The sequence below is a fragment of the Bombina bombina genome, chromosome 4 (assembly GCF_027579735.1).
Source record: "Bombina bombina isolate aBomBom1 chromosome 4, aBomBom1.pri, whole genome shotgun sequence".
Lineage (NCBI taxonomy): Eukaryota > Metazoa > Chordata > Amphibia > Anura > Bombinatoridae > Bombina > Bombina bombina.
In genome coordinates this window covers 877,069,857-877,084,589 of record NC_069502.1, presented here as the reverse complement: position 1 = coordinate 877,084,589, position 14,733 = coordinate 877,069,857, and the positions used below count along the sequence as shown (strand labels likewise).

The 14,733-nt window shown below is 41.0% G+C and overlaps 1 protein-coding gene across 1 annotated transcript in view; it reads right to left on the bottom strand.

Annotated features, from left to right (window-relative positions):
* LOC128657400 (gastrula zinc finger protein XlCGF7.1) overlaps positions 1-14,733 on the bottom strand; it is a 281,497-nt gene that overhangs the window by 57,524 nt on the left and 209,240 nt on the right. The window contains exon 4 of the mRNA XM_053711736.1: positions 9,369-9,470. Coding sequence (XP_053567711.1) covers positions 9,369-9,470 — 102 coding nt within the window. The remainder of the gene's footprint in view (positions 1-9,368; positions 9,471-14,733) is intronic.

Sequence of the window (14,733 nt, the reverse complement as noted above, 5' to 3'; positions counted from 1 at the left end):
TGAAGCGAAGACCAAGTCGCAGCCTTACAAATCTGTTCAACAGAAGCATCATTTTTAAAAGCCCATGTGGAAGCCACCGCTCTAGTAGAGTGAGCTTTAATTCTTTCAGGAGGCTGCTGTCCAGCAATCTTGTATGCCAAACGGATGATGCTTTTTAGCCAAAAGGCAAGAGAGGTAGCCTTAGCTTTTTGACCTCTACGTTTTCCAGAATAGACAACAAACAAAGAAGATGTTTGACGAAAATCTTTGGTCGCTTGCAAGTAAAACTTTAAAGCACGAACCACGTCCAAGTTGTGCAACAGACGCTCCTCCTTAGAGGAAGGATTAGGACACAGAGAAGGAACAACAATTTCCTGATTAATATTCTTATTAGTAACAACCTTAGGAAGGAATCCAGGTTTGGTACGTAGAACCACCTTATCAGCATGGAAAACAAGATAAGGCGAGTCGCATTGCAATGCAGATAGTTCAGAAACTCTTCGAGCCGAAGAGATAGCAACTAAAAACAGAACTTTCCAAGATAGAAGCTTAATATCTATGGAATGCATAGGTTCAAACGGAACCCCTTGAAGAACTTTAAGAACCAAATTCAAACTCCATGGCGGAGCAACAGGTTTAAACACAGGCTTGATTCTAACTAAAGCCTGACAGAACGACTGAACGTCTGGAACATCTGCCAGACGTTTGTGCAGTAGAATTGATAAAGCAGATATCTGTCCCTTTAAGGAACTAGCTGATAGCCCCTTCTCCAATCCTTCTTGGAGAAAGGACAAAATCCTAGGAATCCTGATCTTACTCCATGAGTAGCCATTGGATTTGCACCAATAAAGATATTTACGCCATATCTTATGATAAATTTTCCTGGTGACAGGATTTCGAGCCTGAATCAAGGTATCTATGACCGACTCAGAGAAGCCCCGCTTGGATAAGATCAAGCGTTCAATCTCCAAGCAGTCAGTCGCAGAGAAACTAGATTTGGATGCTGGAACGGACCTTGAATCAGAAGGTCCTGTCTCAGTGGCAGAGTCCATGGTGGAAGAGATGACATGTCAACCAGGTTTGCATACCAAGTCCTGCGTGGCCACGCAGGTGCTATCAAAATCACTGAAGCTCTTTCCTGTTTGATTCTGGCAATCAAACGAGGAAGGAGAGGAAAAGGTGGAAACACATAAGCCAGGTTGAACGACCAGGGTACTGCCAGAGCATCTATCAGTACTGCCTGAGGATCCCTTGACCTGGACCCATAACGAGGAAGTTTGGCATTCTGATGAGACGCCATCAGATCCAATTCTGGTGTGCCCCATTGCTGAATCAATTGTGCAAACACCTCCAGATGGAGCTCCCACTCCCCCGGATGAAAAGTCTGACGACTTAGAAAATCCACTTCCAAGTTCTCCACTCCTGGGATACAGATTGCTGATAGATGGCAAAAGTGAGTCTCTGCCCATCAAATTATTTTGGTAACCTCTATCATCGCTAGAGAACTCTTTGTTCCCCCTTGATGATTGATATATGCTACAGTCGTGATATTGTCCGACTGAAATATTATGAATCTGGCCCACGCCAGCTGAGGCCATGCCTGAAGCTCGTTGAATATCGCTCTCAGTTCTAGAATATTGATTGGGAGGAGAGTCTCCTCCTGAGTCCACAAACCCTGTGCTTTCAGGGAATTCCAGACTGCAACCCAGCCCAATTGGCTGGCGTCCGTCGTCACTATGACCCACGCTGGCCTGCGGAAACACATTCCCTTGGACAGATGATCCTGTGACAACCACCAAAGAAGAGAGTTTCTGGTCTCTTGGTCCAGATTTATCTGAGGAGATAAATCTGTATAATCCCCATTCCACTGTTTGAGCATGTAAAGTTGCAGTGGTCTGAGAAGAAAGCGAGCAAACGGAACTATGTCCATTGCCGCTACCATTAAACCGATTACCTCCATACACTGAGCCACTGACGGCCGAGGAATGGAATGAAGAGCTCGGCAGATGGATAAAATCTTTGATTTCCTGACCTCCGTCAGAAAAATTTTCATGTCCACCGAATCTATCAGAGTTCCCAGGAATGGATCTCTTGTGAGAGGGATAAGTGAACTCTTTTTTTACGTTCACCTTCCACCCGTAAGATCTTAGAAAAGCCAACACGATGTCCATGTGAGACTTGGCTAGTTGGTAAGTCGACGCCTGGATTAAGATATCATCCAGATAAGGCGCCACAGCTATGCCCCGCAGCCACAGAACCGCCAGAAGGGACCCTAGCATCTTTGTGAAAATTCTGGGAGACGTGGCCAACCCGAAGGGAAGAGCCACAAACGTAATGCTTGTCCAGAACGGCGAACCTGAAGAACTGGTGATGATCTTTGTGGATAGGAATGTGTAGATACGCATCCTTTAAGTCCACGGTGGTCATATATTGACCCTCCTGGATCATTGGCAAAATAGTCCGAATGGTCTCCATCTTGAAGGATGGGACTCTGAGGAATTTGTTTAGGATCTTGAGATCCAAAATTGGTCTGAAGGTTCCCTCTTTTTTGGGAACCACAAACTAATTGGAGTAGAACCCCTGCCCCTGTTCTGTTTCCGGAACTGGGCAGATCACTCCCATGGAATGGAACTCTTGTGAGAGGGATAAGTGAACTCTTTTTTATGTTCCCCTTCCACCCGTAATATCTTAGAAAAATCAACACGATTAAGATATCATCCAGATAAGGCGCCACAGCTATGCCCCGCGGCCTTAGAACCACCAGAAGGGACCCTAGCACCTGTGTGAAAATTCTGGGAGCCGTGGCCAACCCGAAGGGAAGAGCCACAAACTGGTAATGCTTGTCCAGAAAGGCGAACCTGAAGAACTGGTGATGATCTTTGTGGATAGGAATGTGTAGATACGCATCCTTTAAGTCCACGGTGGTCATATATTGACCCTCCTGGGTCATTGGCAAAATAGTCCAAATGGTCTCCATCTTGAAAAATGGGACTCTGAGGAATTTGTTTAGGATCCTGAGATCCAAAATTGGTCTGAAAGTTCCCTCTATTTTGGGAACCACAAACAGATTGGAGTAGAACCCTTGCCCCTGTTCTGTTTCCGGAACTGGGCAGATCACTTGAGGACAATTGAGGAAGATGGAATCTCCCCCTTGGGGGAGAATCTTTGAAATCTAGAAGATACCCCTGGGTTACTATTTCTAAAGCCCAGGGATCCTGAACGTCTCTTGCCCAAGCCTGAGCGAAGAGAGAAAGTCTGTCCCCTACTAGATCAAGTCCCAGATCCGGGGTTACCCCTTCATGCTGTCTTGGAGGCAGCAGCGGGCTTCTTGGCCTGTTTACCCTTGTTCCAAGTCTGGTTAGGTCTCCAAACTGACTTGGATTGAGCAAGATTCCCCTCTTGCTTTGCGGCAGGGGAAGAGGAAGAGGGACCACCTTTGAAGTTTCGAAAGGAACGAAAATTATTTTGTTTGGTCCTCATCTTATTCGTCTTATCCTGAGGAAGGGCATGGCCTTTCCCTCCAGTGATGTCTGAAATGATCTCTTTCAGTTCAGGCCCGAATAGGCTCTTACCCTTGAAAGGGATGGCTAAAAGCTTAGCTTTTGGTGACACATCAGCAGACCAGGACTTAAGCCATAACGCTCTACGCGCTAAAATGGCAAAACCTGAATTCTTCGCCGCTAATTTAGCCAATTGAAAAGCGGCATCTGTAATGAAAGAATTAGCTAGCTTGAGAGCCCTAATTCTATCCAGAATATCCTCTAATGGAGTCTCAACCTGAAGAGCCTCTTACCAAAAGGACGCTGCAGTAGTTACAGGAACAATGCACGCTATAGGTTGGAGAACAAATATTTTCTTCAGGAGACCCTCTAATTTTTTATCCATAGGATCTTTGAAAGCACAACTGTCCTCAATAGGTATAGTTGTACGCTTAGCCAGGGTAGAAATAGCTCCCTCCACCTTAGGGACCGTCTGCCACAAGTCCCGCACGGCGTCTGATATGGGAAACATTTTCTTAAAAGTAGGAGGGTGAGTGAACGGAATACCTGGTCTATCCCACTCCTTAGTAACAATTTCCGAAATCCTCTTAGGGACCGGAAAAACATCAGTGTAGGCAGGAACCTCTAGGAATCTGTCCATTTTACACAACTTCTCTGGAACTACAATAGGGTCACAATCATTCAGAGTCGCTAAAACCTCCTTGAGCAATAAGCGGAGGTGTTTTAGTTTTAGTTTAAATTTAAAAGCCGTCATATCTGAATCTGTCTGAGGGAACATATTTCCTCAGTCAGAAATCTCTCCCTCAGCCAGCAAATCCCTCACTTCAGAACATTGTGAGGGTACATCGGATATGGCTAATAAAGCGTCAGAGGGCTCAGCATTTGTTCTCACACCAGACCTGCTGCGCATCCCCTGCAACCCAGGCAGCTTAGATAAAACCTCTGTGAGGGTAGTATTCATAACTGCGGCCATATCTTGCAGGGTGAAAGAATTAGACGCACTAGAAGTACTTGGCATCGCTTGTGCGGGCGTTAACGGTTGTGACACTTGGGGAGAATTAGATGGCATAACCTGATTCTCTTCTGACTGAGAATCATCCTGCAACATACTTTTAGTAGCTAAAATATGTTCTTTACAATTTATTGACCTTTCAGTGCATGAGAGACACATTCTAAGTGGAGGTTTCACAATGGCTTCTAAACATATTGAACATTGACTTTCCTCAATGTCAGACATGTTGAACAGGCTAGTAATGACTACAAACAAGCATGAAAACACTTTATTTAGTGAAAAAAATAACAATCTTAAAAAACGGTACTGCACCTTTAAGAGAAAAAAAGCATACACGTTCTGCAAAACAGCCTAAACATGCACCAATTTTTTAAAAATTTTGTATGTAGACACACTATAGGTAGTTAAGATTGCACCACTAATTTTTTTTTAACAATTAACCCCTTAATTTCCAAACCGGATCGAAAATAGGCCCAGATCTGGAAAAAAACACCAGCCCTGCTGTGGCCCTACCTGTCAGGGATCGAAAGTGTAGGGTAAAAGCTTCGATTTGGCCCAAAACATACACCAGGGCCCTCAGGAGTTAGAGCTTGCTGCTTACTGACAAAACTAACTGCGCATCTGAGGCGCGAAAATAGGCCCCGCCCAACTCACTCGATGTTTCCTCAGCCTTAAAGAACCGCACCAGAGCGGTTATAACTAGCCATGTGGGTTCTAAGACCCGAAAATTAAGCCATGTGTGCCCTAATAAAATTGCCCAAAAACGTTTATTGCCCACAAAAACGTTAAAGCACTCCCAAATCAACAAAAAAAAACCGTTTGCTCACAAACATTTCTCATTCAGTGTCAACCATATTAGTAATTGGCCCCATATGCAAGCTAAGTAATGCTCTTCTTCTAGCTCTAAGATTACTGCTTACCCTTACCCTCCTGGGTATAATGTCAGCCTTTCTGAAATACACAGTCTCTCCAGAAAAAATATGACTGAACATACCTCACTGCTGCATAGCATGAAACCGTTCCTCACACTGAAGTTTCCTGTACTCCTCAGCCTCTGTGGGAACAGCAATGGACCTTAGTTACAAATGCTAAGATCATCATCCTCCAGGCTGCAGTCTTCATCCATCTGCTGCCTGAGAGTAAATAGTACACACCGGTATCATTTAAAATAACAAACTCTTGCTTGAAGAAATTAAAAACTAATATTTTATCACCTCTTTCACTTTACCCTTCCTAGTACTTAGAGTAGGCAAAGAGAATGACTGGGGGTGGAGCTAAGGGAGGAGCTATATAGACAGCTCTGCTGTGGTGCTCTTTGCCACTTCCTGTAGGGAAGGATAATATCCCACAAGTAAAGGATGAATCCGTGGACTCGTCTTACCTTTATAGAAGAAATAAGGAATTAACCCCTTTACCACAGGCCCGTTAAACTAAGCCTCCTCTGCCGCCACAACAGCTCTGTTGAGGCGCCTACCTGCCCCCTCAATGTCTTCACCACTCCAATATACTCTGCCTAAGACCGCTTGCTCTTAAGCATAAAACCATGCGGTCCCGGCAGTGAATGAGGCTCCGATCTCTCCATCACCCACGCTGCGTATGTCAATAACAGCCGCACGGCTTCCAGAGCGCGGGAGAAAAACTCTGCCCTTTGTGGGCGTCAACCAACTCCTAGCGTCGGACTCTTAAGAAAACCCTGTGCCGTATGTTGCGGTCTGGCACCAATAAAAATGCTTTCCCCATGACAATAAAGCTTCTCATGAAAGTAAGACACACACCGGATCCTCATAATCACAGAAGACATGTTCCATAATTAGGGTCAGCCATGTTAGCCCCAGCGTCAGCCCAAGTCCATCTGCGCTCCCACATATCAATACAACTGTGTCCTGAGCGTCCCTGTCTATCCCCCCCCACTGCATCCTCCATAACACCCGTAGAGAGGCCCTGGGGTTAAATTAGGGAGTCATAGAATAAAGGCTGCAGCGATTCCTGAGTTAAGTCTGTCCCAGAAAAAAAAAAAGAGCTGCACATACCTTGGTGCTGATCGACAGCATGACACGTCCCACAGCTATGAAGAAGTCTTCTTTCCAATCTGTGGAGACATACAGGGCCTTAGTTAGAATTGCTAAGACCATATTAAGAAGGGCAGCACACAGTATGGGAGGCGCAGTGAGAAATTAATCCCACCAGTTCCCAATGCTTTAAAGCCACCTGTAGCTCTGCTAACAAGAGGCTGACCAGGTCCTGGCTACACCCTGAAATAAAATAGTACTCACTGGCACCATTTAAAAATAAAACACTCTTGATTGAAGAGACTAAACTAACACATCACTTTACCTCTTCCTATTTCTAACACAGGCAAAGAGAATGACTAGAGTGGGAGGGAAGGGAGGAGCTATATATACAGCTCTGCTGTGGTGTTCTTTGCCTCCTCCTGTTAACCAGGAAGCGATATCCCATAAGTAAGGATGTAATCCGTTGACTCATCGTATCTTGTAAAAGAAATGAGGCGTTCTGTTGAAACCAAACCACGGTCAGGTAGACCAACTAAAATTTCAGCCACAACTGCCAGGAAAATTGTTCGGGATGCAAAGACAAACCCACAAATAACTTCAGGTGAAATACAGGACTCTCTGAAAATGGTGTGGCTGTTTCAAGATGCACAATAAGGAGGCATTTGAAGAAAGATAGGCTGCATGGTTGAGTCACCAGAAGAAAGCCATTACTACGCAAATGCCACAAAGTATCCCGCTTACAATATGCCAAACAGCACAGAGACAAGCCTCAAACCTAATGGCACAAAGTCATTTGGAGTGATGAGACCAAAATCGAGCTTTTTGGTCACAACCATAAACGCTACATTTGGAGAGGAGTCAACAAGGCCTATGATGAAAGTACACCATTCCTACTGTGAAAAACGGAGGTGGATAGCTGATGTTTTGGGGATGTGTGAGCTACAAAAGGCACAGGAAATTTGGTCAGAATTGATGGCAAGATGAATGCAGTATGTTATCAAACAGAACCCCTCATTTTCCACTTCTTGATTATAGTTTGAACACTGCTTATTTTCATTCTCAATTCCTTGGATATCTTTTTATATCCCTTTCCTGTTTTATGCAGTTCAACTACCTTTTCCCACAGATCCTTTGATAATTCTTTTGCTTTCCCCATGCCTCAGAATGCAGAAATGTCACTGTAGCACTGGATGAAAGATGCAAGGGTCTGTCAGGAGTCCAGCTACTCATTGACCTTTTATACAGACACAATAATTACAAGCAAACAGATCACAGGTGAGGATGGTTACCTTTAATAGCCATTCAAACCCCTTTGTGTCAACTTGTGTGCATGTTATCAGGCCAAAATCACCAGGGTATGTAAACTTTTGATCAGGGTCATTTGGGTAGTTCCTGTTGTCATTATGATTTAAAAAGAGTAAACACAGTTGATTGATAATAAATGGCTTCAGCCAAACACCAACTATCAGTGAAAGAAAAGTTTTTGTGTTATCATTCACAGTCTCTGAAAAATGGTCAAGAAATCATAAATTCTCCCAGGGTATGTAAACTTATAAGCACAACTGTATGTATGTATATATATATATATATATATATATATATATATATATATATATATATATATATATATATAATGTATTGTCTACTGACATTAACAGGTACCCTGACAGAAGAATCTTAATTAGACACCTAAAACTTCACCTCCTCCTTGCACTGAAGGCAAAGAGAATGACTGGGGGTTGTGGGAAGGGAAGTGATACTTACAGCTTTGCTGTGGTGCTCTTTGCCTCCTCCTGCTGGCCAGGATTGATATTCCCAACAGTAATTGATGATTCCGTGGACTCCCCTTCTTAAGAAAGAAATGATATATATACTTACCAGAAGACACCCATACAAATATAGCAGACAGCCAAACCAGTACTGAAACATATCAGCAGAGGTAATGGTAGAGGAGTATAATGTTGATCTGCAAAGGGAAGCAGAAATGAATCTCTGCAACCGATTACAGAGAGCCTTAGAATAGTTTTCCCATAGGTGAAAACATGGCATCATTAGGCAATACTTCCTTCACATCCCTCAGACAAACACTGTACTTTGAGAGGAACTGGGCTAGAAGCGCCTATCACAGAAGGAAATCAAGCACAACTTGCTTCACCACCTCCACAAGAAGACAAAGTTTGTAAAACTAAGGTATGAGTGAAGTAGGAGGTGTATTTATAGGCATTTGAGGTTTGGGAAACTTTGCCCCCTCCTGGTAGGAATGTATATCCCATATGTCACTAGCTCATGGACTCTTGCCATTTACATGAAAGAAAAACTATTAAACCTTAAACCACCATCCCTTCCACATCACAAAAACTAATTAAAGCTATTAACCCCTAAACCGCCATCCCCCCACATCGCAAACACTAATTAAAACTATTAACCTCTAAATCGCCACCCCCATGATTTTGCTGCACTTGTAATATCAGCGGAATGAAAATGGCTTGCAAAAACGCAATTGCCTCACTTGTAATCTAGCCCTTTGTGTTTTTCCCAGACAGAGAATAGCACCAGACACACACACCGTTGTACTTTTTCCTCTATTCTCTTACTTATCTTACATCATTTTAGCTAAAAGAGAAGTTTAAACACAAAACACGTGCCTCAGACACAATATTGTGCCTTAGACACAATACACGTGCACACTGACCTATAAACCAGGTCCCTTAGACACAACATACGTGTACACACTCATCTGTAGCTTGTGTGCCTCAGGCACAAAACACGTGCACACTGATCTATAAACCAGATGCCTCAGACACAACACACGTGCACCCTAATTTATAAACCATGTCCCTTAGACACAACAACCGCCACACTCACCTTGTCTAATGATGTCTCTGGTCTCATCTGTTGATCCCAGCTGTTGCCTACCACATAGATCTTCTGTTATGACAAATTTCACTATATCAGCGTTATCTTCATCTGTACAAATAAAGCAGATTCAGTTTTTATATCACATGATCTAGTTTTTATAACTTTATCATAAAACCTTTTTTTTTTTCATATTTCCTAGAGACAGACAATAGCACCAGACACACAGGTATTTTTTCTTCTTATTCTTGAATTGTTTTACATCTTTTAAGCTAAAAGGTAGGTTTGGACACAACACTCACCTGAAACCTGCCTCAAATAAAACATATGTGTGCACTTATCTATAACCTGTGTGCCTCACACACATCATAGATGCATTGTAACCTGTAGTTCACACCCCTCACACACACACATCATACATGCACACTTAGCTGTAACTCACAACCTCATACATCCAAACTTACTTGTAACTCATAACCCTCAAACGTGCACACTTACTTGTAACTCACACCCCTCACACACATCATACGTGCACACTCACCTGTAACTCACATCCCTCACACGTGCACACTTACCTGTAACTCACACCCCTCATATGAGCACACTAACCTGTAACTCACACCCCTCACACACATCATACATGCACACTTACCTGTAACTCACACCCCTCACACACATCATATGTGCACACTTACCTGTAACTCACACACATCATACATGCACACTTACCTGTAACTCACACCCCTCACACACATAATGTGTGCACACTTATCTGTAACTCACAGCCCTCACACACATCATACATGCACACTTACCTGTAACTCACACCCATCATACACATATTGTAAAAGCACACTCATCTGTAACTCGCACCCATCACACACATCATACGTGCACACTCACCTGTAACTCACACCCCTCACACACATCATACGCGCACACTCACCTGTAACTCACGCCCCTCACACACATCATACGTGTACACCTACCTGTAACTCGCACCCATTATACACATTGTATGTGCACACTCATCTGTAACTCACACTCCTCACACACATTATACATGCACACTCACCTGTAACTCACACAATTGTGCACACTCACCTGTAACTCACACATATGTGCACACTTACCTGTAACTTACACCCCCTCACACACATCATACGTGCACACTCACATGTAACTCACACATCAATTGTGCACACTCACCTGTAACTCACAAATCAATTGTGCACACTCACCTGTAACTCACAAATCATACGTGCACACTCACATGTAACTCACACACATCATACGTGCACATTTACCTGTAACTCCCAACCCTCATACATGAACTTACCTGTAACTCACACCCCTCACACACATCATACGTGCACACTTGAAAATATGATTAATAAAAGGATATATAATCCAAAATCAAGTCCTTCAAAGTGTCTTCTTAGGGAAGTTTCTCTACAAAACAAAGAAAAAAAAAGCAATAATAGTGCAATATTGTATGAGAAGTATTTATCTAAAAAAAAAACAAAAAAAAACCCGCAAAGTTTGTACTCATACTGATAAAGCATTATTATCCTCTTTTCCAAGGGTTCAAAATGCAAAAGTACCCAGTAATCCAAAGTGCACTAGACACTGTAATGTATGTAATAGTAATGTCTGTGTTAAGGTGCCTGTGTGTAGGCTATTTTAGAGGGGAATAAGGAAACGAATTGGGTTATAATCATGCTTTACCGCCAAAGTCACAGTCCATTGAAAGACGCCCCATTAACCCTGTACCTGCTTCCGCTGTAAACAAGACTTTGACTCTCTTTGCTTCAAAAGCTGCGGTTTCCAGCATCTCCAAACAGTGTTTGTCGGTATCCTATCTTCCTCTGCGTCACATTACATGTGACCTACCCTCCAGCCAATACAATAACAGACCACCTGCTCCTCCCTATTGCAACAGCCCAACAATCTGGACATAAGCTGGTATATACCAAGTAAAAAAAAAGGGGGGGGTGATGTCCGAACGATAATATAAATGCTTTATATGCTTTATTTCATTAAGATAAAATAGAGGTGCAGCAACCCTCCGTTACACATACATTCTGGAGTGTAGCACTATCGGGCTTACGCGTTTCAGATACAAACCCGTAATCATAGCCTATAGTGTATACATTCCCAATCCTTTAAAAAGCACATTCTATGTTAAGATTGGCTAAAAAACCTACCTGCCCCACAAGGTAAGTAACCTATCAAAATAAACTCCCTATTACGTCAGAGACCTCAGTGTATCTCTTAAATATCCATTTAATTCATGTATATACAATTAACAATGTGAAGGTACTTCATAGTCATATTCGATAAACATATATACTTACATTTGCATTACAGAGAGTAATAGCCATCGTAGATAGCTTATGAGCAACAAGTCATGTTCCATTATGAAGGATTATACATATATTACAATTTAAGACTAAATCTCTAACTTAGTCTAACATATGAAAAACATTCTAAATTTATTGTATTTACTCCATAAATTATCATAATTTATCTAAACTGAGCATTTTCTACAAGAGTACAAGAAGACAAATGTAACTTATTCTGAAGTTATTTCTTACACGTAAAACCTAATAACATGGAATTAAGTATCGAAGTATCAATATAGTTCTGATACATATGGGAAAAATATCCCAACAATATTAGCGACATATCTGAAAGTACTCAAAGGAGCAAACACACCTATATATATATATATATATATATATATATATATATATATATATATATATATATATATATAGAATATATAATATATATATTTAATACAATGCGAAAGTTATCGCAAAATTGCGGCAGTAGGTTAAATCTACATGGATTTAAAAAGACAGATTAACACAATAAATTTTAAAGGATTGGGAATGTATACACTATAGGCTATGATTATGGATTTGTATCCGAAACGCGTAAGCCTGATAGTGCTACGCTCTGATGTTCACCTATACCTTTAAGATATATACTCCTCCCATCTTTACAACCTTTATAAAAAGGAACCTACTTCCTGTTACTCATTGCTTGAATAATTTGTTAGTCATAAGTACTACTGCTTCTGATCCAGAACCTGATTAATTGAGCCTACTTATTTCTCTGAGTTCCCAACTCGTTCCACTAAGTTTCCTGCCTCATGGGATTCATCTACTAAGTTAAGTTCTGAAAATCTTGTTCATTAATTTTTTGGGTTTTCTCCAGTTACCTTCTACATTGTTCCGTAGCAACAACACTACTCCAGGATTCCCCTTCACAGCAGCTGTTCGTCGGAGCTCTGCGTAGTGACTTACACGCAGACCGCTCCGACTGACATCATCTGCCTCACTTCCGATCCGGACCGCTCAGCTTCTCTAACAATCTCTTTGACGATTCTACCAAACGCAAGTATTTCTTGATTCATGCTCTCATGGACATTGCTACATATCTAAACAGTGATTCCTGCAAGTTTAAAACAACTATAACTGTTTGTTCCATATTGAACTTGGATGTTTTACCAAATGTAATTTGTTATATCAAACAATAGTATTTCCTACCACAAGTCTTTACTAAGAGATAAACCGTTTACCACATGCTTAACTGTGTTCTCTGGAAGTTTAACGAACTATAAGCTGTTACACCACAAACAATACTATTTCTCTCCACAAATGTTTACTGAGAATTCCACAGAAATATCAAGGCTTCAATATGAACTTAATCAGCAGCTTCTCTCATTTTCGTTCATTATCTAAATATTGTACTTGAATCTTTCAACCTTGTATGTTATTGAGTTCAGGAGGTTCACTTATTTTTAGTCTGAGGTAAAATACATTTGTCCTAAATCCTCTGGTTAAGTTAAACCTTAAGCTGCTGCTATTTGTGTTTAACACTTTCACTTCAGACCAAATTGCTTTTCCAAAAAATTGGGCTCTCTAATCTATATTGAACCTTTCTAATTAAGAAAAGCTACATTAACCAAACTAACAGACTAATTGCTGTTAAAGCATTACATATTATTCAAGCCATAAAACTATAAAAAGGGTATTATGGATCCAAATGAAGTTGGTAATCATATTTCAGATCTAAATAAAAAAGTAGATATATTAGCACAATGACTCACTACCCTTCAGGTTGAAAATACCTCTTTAAAAAGTCTAATTAATGATTTAATTACAGCAAAAAATTCAGAACATCTAGAACCTCACATAAACCCCCCTTCAGTATTTTCAGGAGTGAGGTCTGAGTTTAGGAATTTCAGAAATGCATGTCGATATTTTTTTACTCTAAAACCTATGACTTATTCTGAAAGAGTTAAAGTTTGTACCACAATCTCTTTTTTTATCTGGGGAACCCAAGAGCTGGGCAAATATTTTTTTTGAAACAAATTATGCCATTTTAGACTCCCTGGATAATTTATTCTCTATAATGGCAATCCTATATGAGGATGTCAATAAGAAGATTACAGCTGAAAGTAATCTTAGAGCTCTCAAACAAGGGAAAAGACCGGTAGAAGATTATATAGTAGATTTTCAGCTTTAGGCCACTGACTCACAGTGGAATGCTGTCAGCCTAAAAAATAAATTTAGAATTGGACTGTCTGAATATTTAAAAGGATGAGCTGTCCCGGATTGAAATGCCTGACACATTAGAATCCCTCATCAAAGTCTGTATTAATATAGATTGCAGGTTCAGAGAGATGCAAGCAAAAAAGTTACATATGGACTTTAATCCAAAAAGATCCTCTCATGCCCTACATAACAAAACAGTAAATACTTCTACTCCATGGAAAAAGGTACCATAAGGGCCCCTTTAACGCCTAATGAAAAACTCAGAAGACGCATGGCCAATCTGTGTATGTACTGTGGGAATAAAGATCATCTTGTATCATCATGTCCTGTGCTTAATTGCCAAAGAAAGGGTAAGATTAAATCTGTATATACTATGATCCTTACAAAACATAATTCACACCTATCTCTTCCATTATCGTTACAGTGGGAACAGCATCATCTACAGACAGAAGCTATGATTGATTAAAGGGACATTAAACACTTTGAGATGGTAATATAAAATGATAAATTGTATATAATAAAACAGCTCTGCAATATACTTTCATTATTTATTTTGTCCTTTTTGCCTGTAATTCCATTCTGAAATTGTGAGCTTTTCAGTTCCTGTTAGAAATGGAAGTGCAGAACACTGTTAAATCCTGCACAACCATTGGCTGCACACTCTAATGACCTATGTATAACTGTCCCTAATTGGCCACAGCAGAGAAGGTAACACAAGTTACAACATGGCAGCTCCCAGTGTTTTATAAACACTAAAACTTTACACTAATTTTGTCACTTTTTAAACAACTAATGAAACTTTAAAA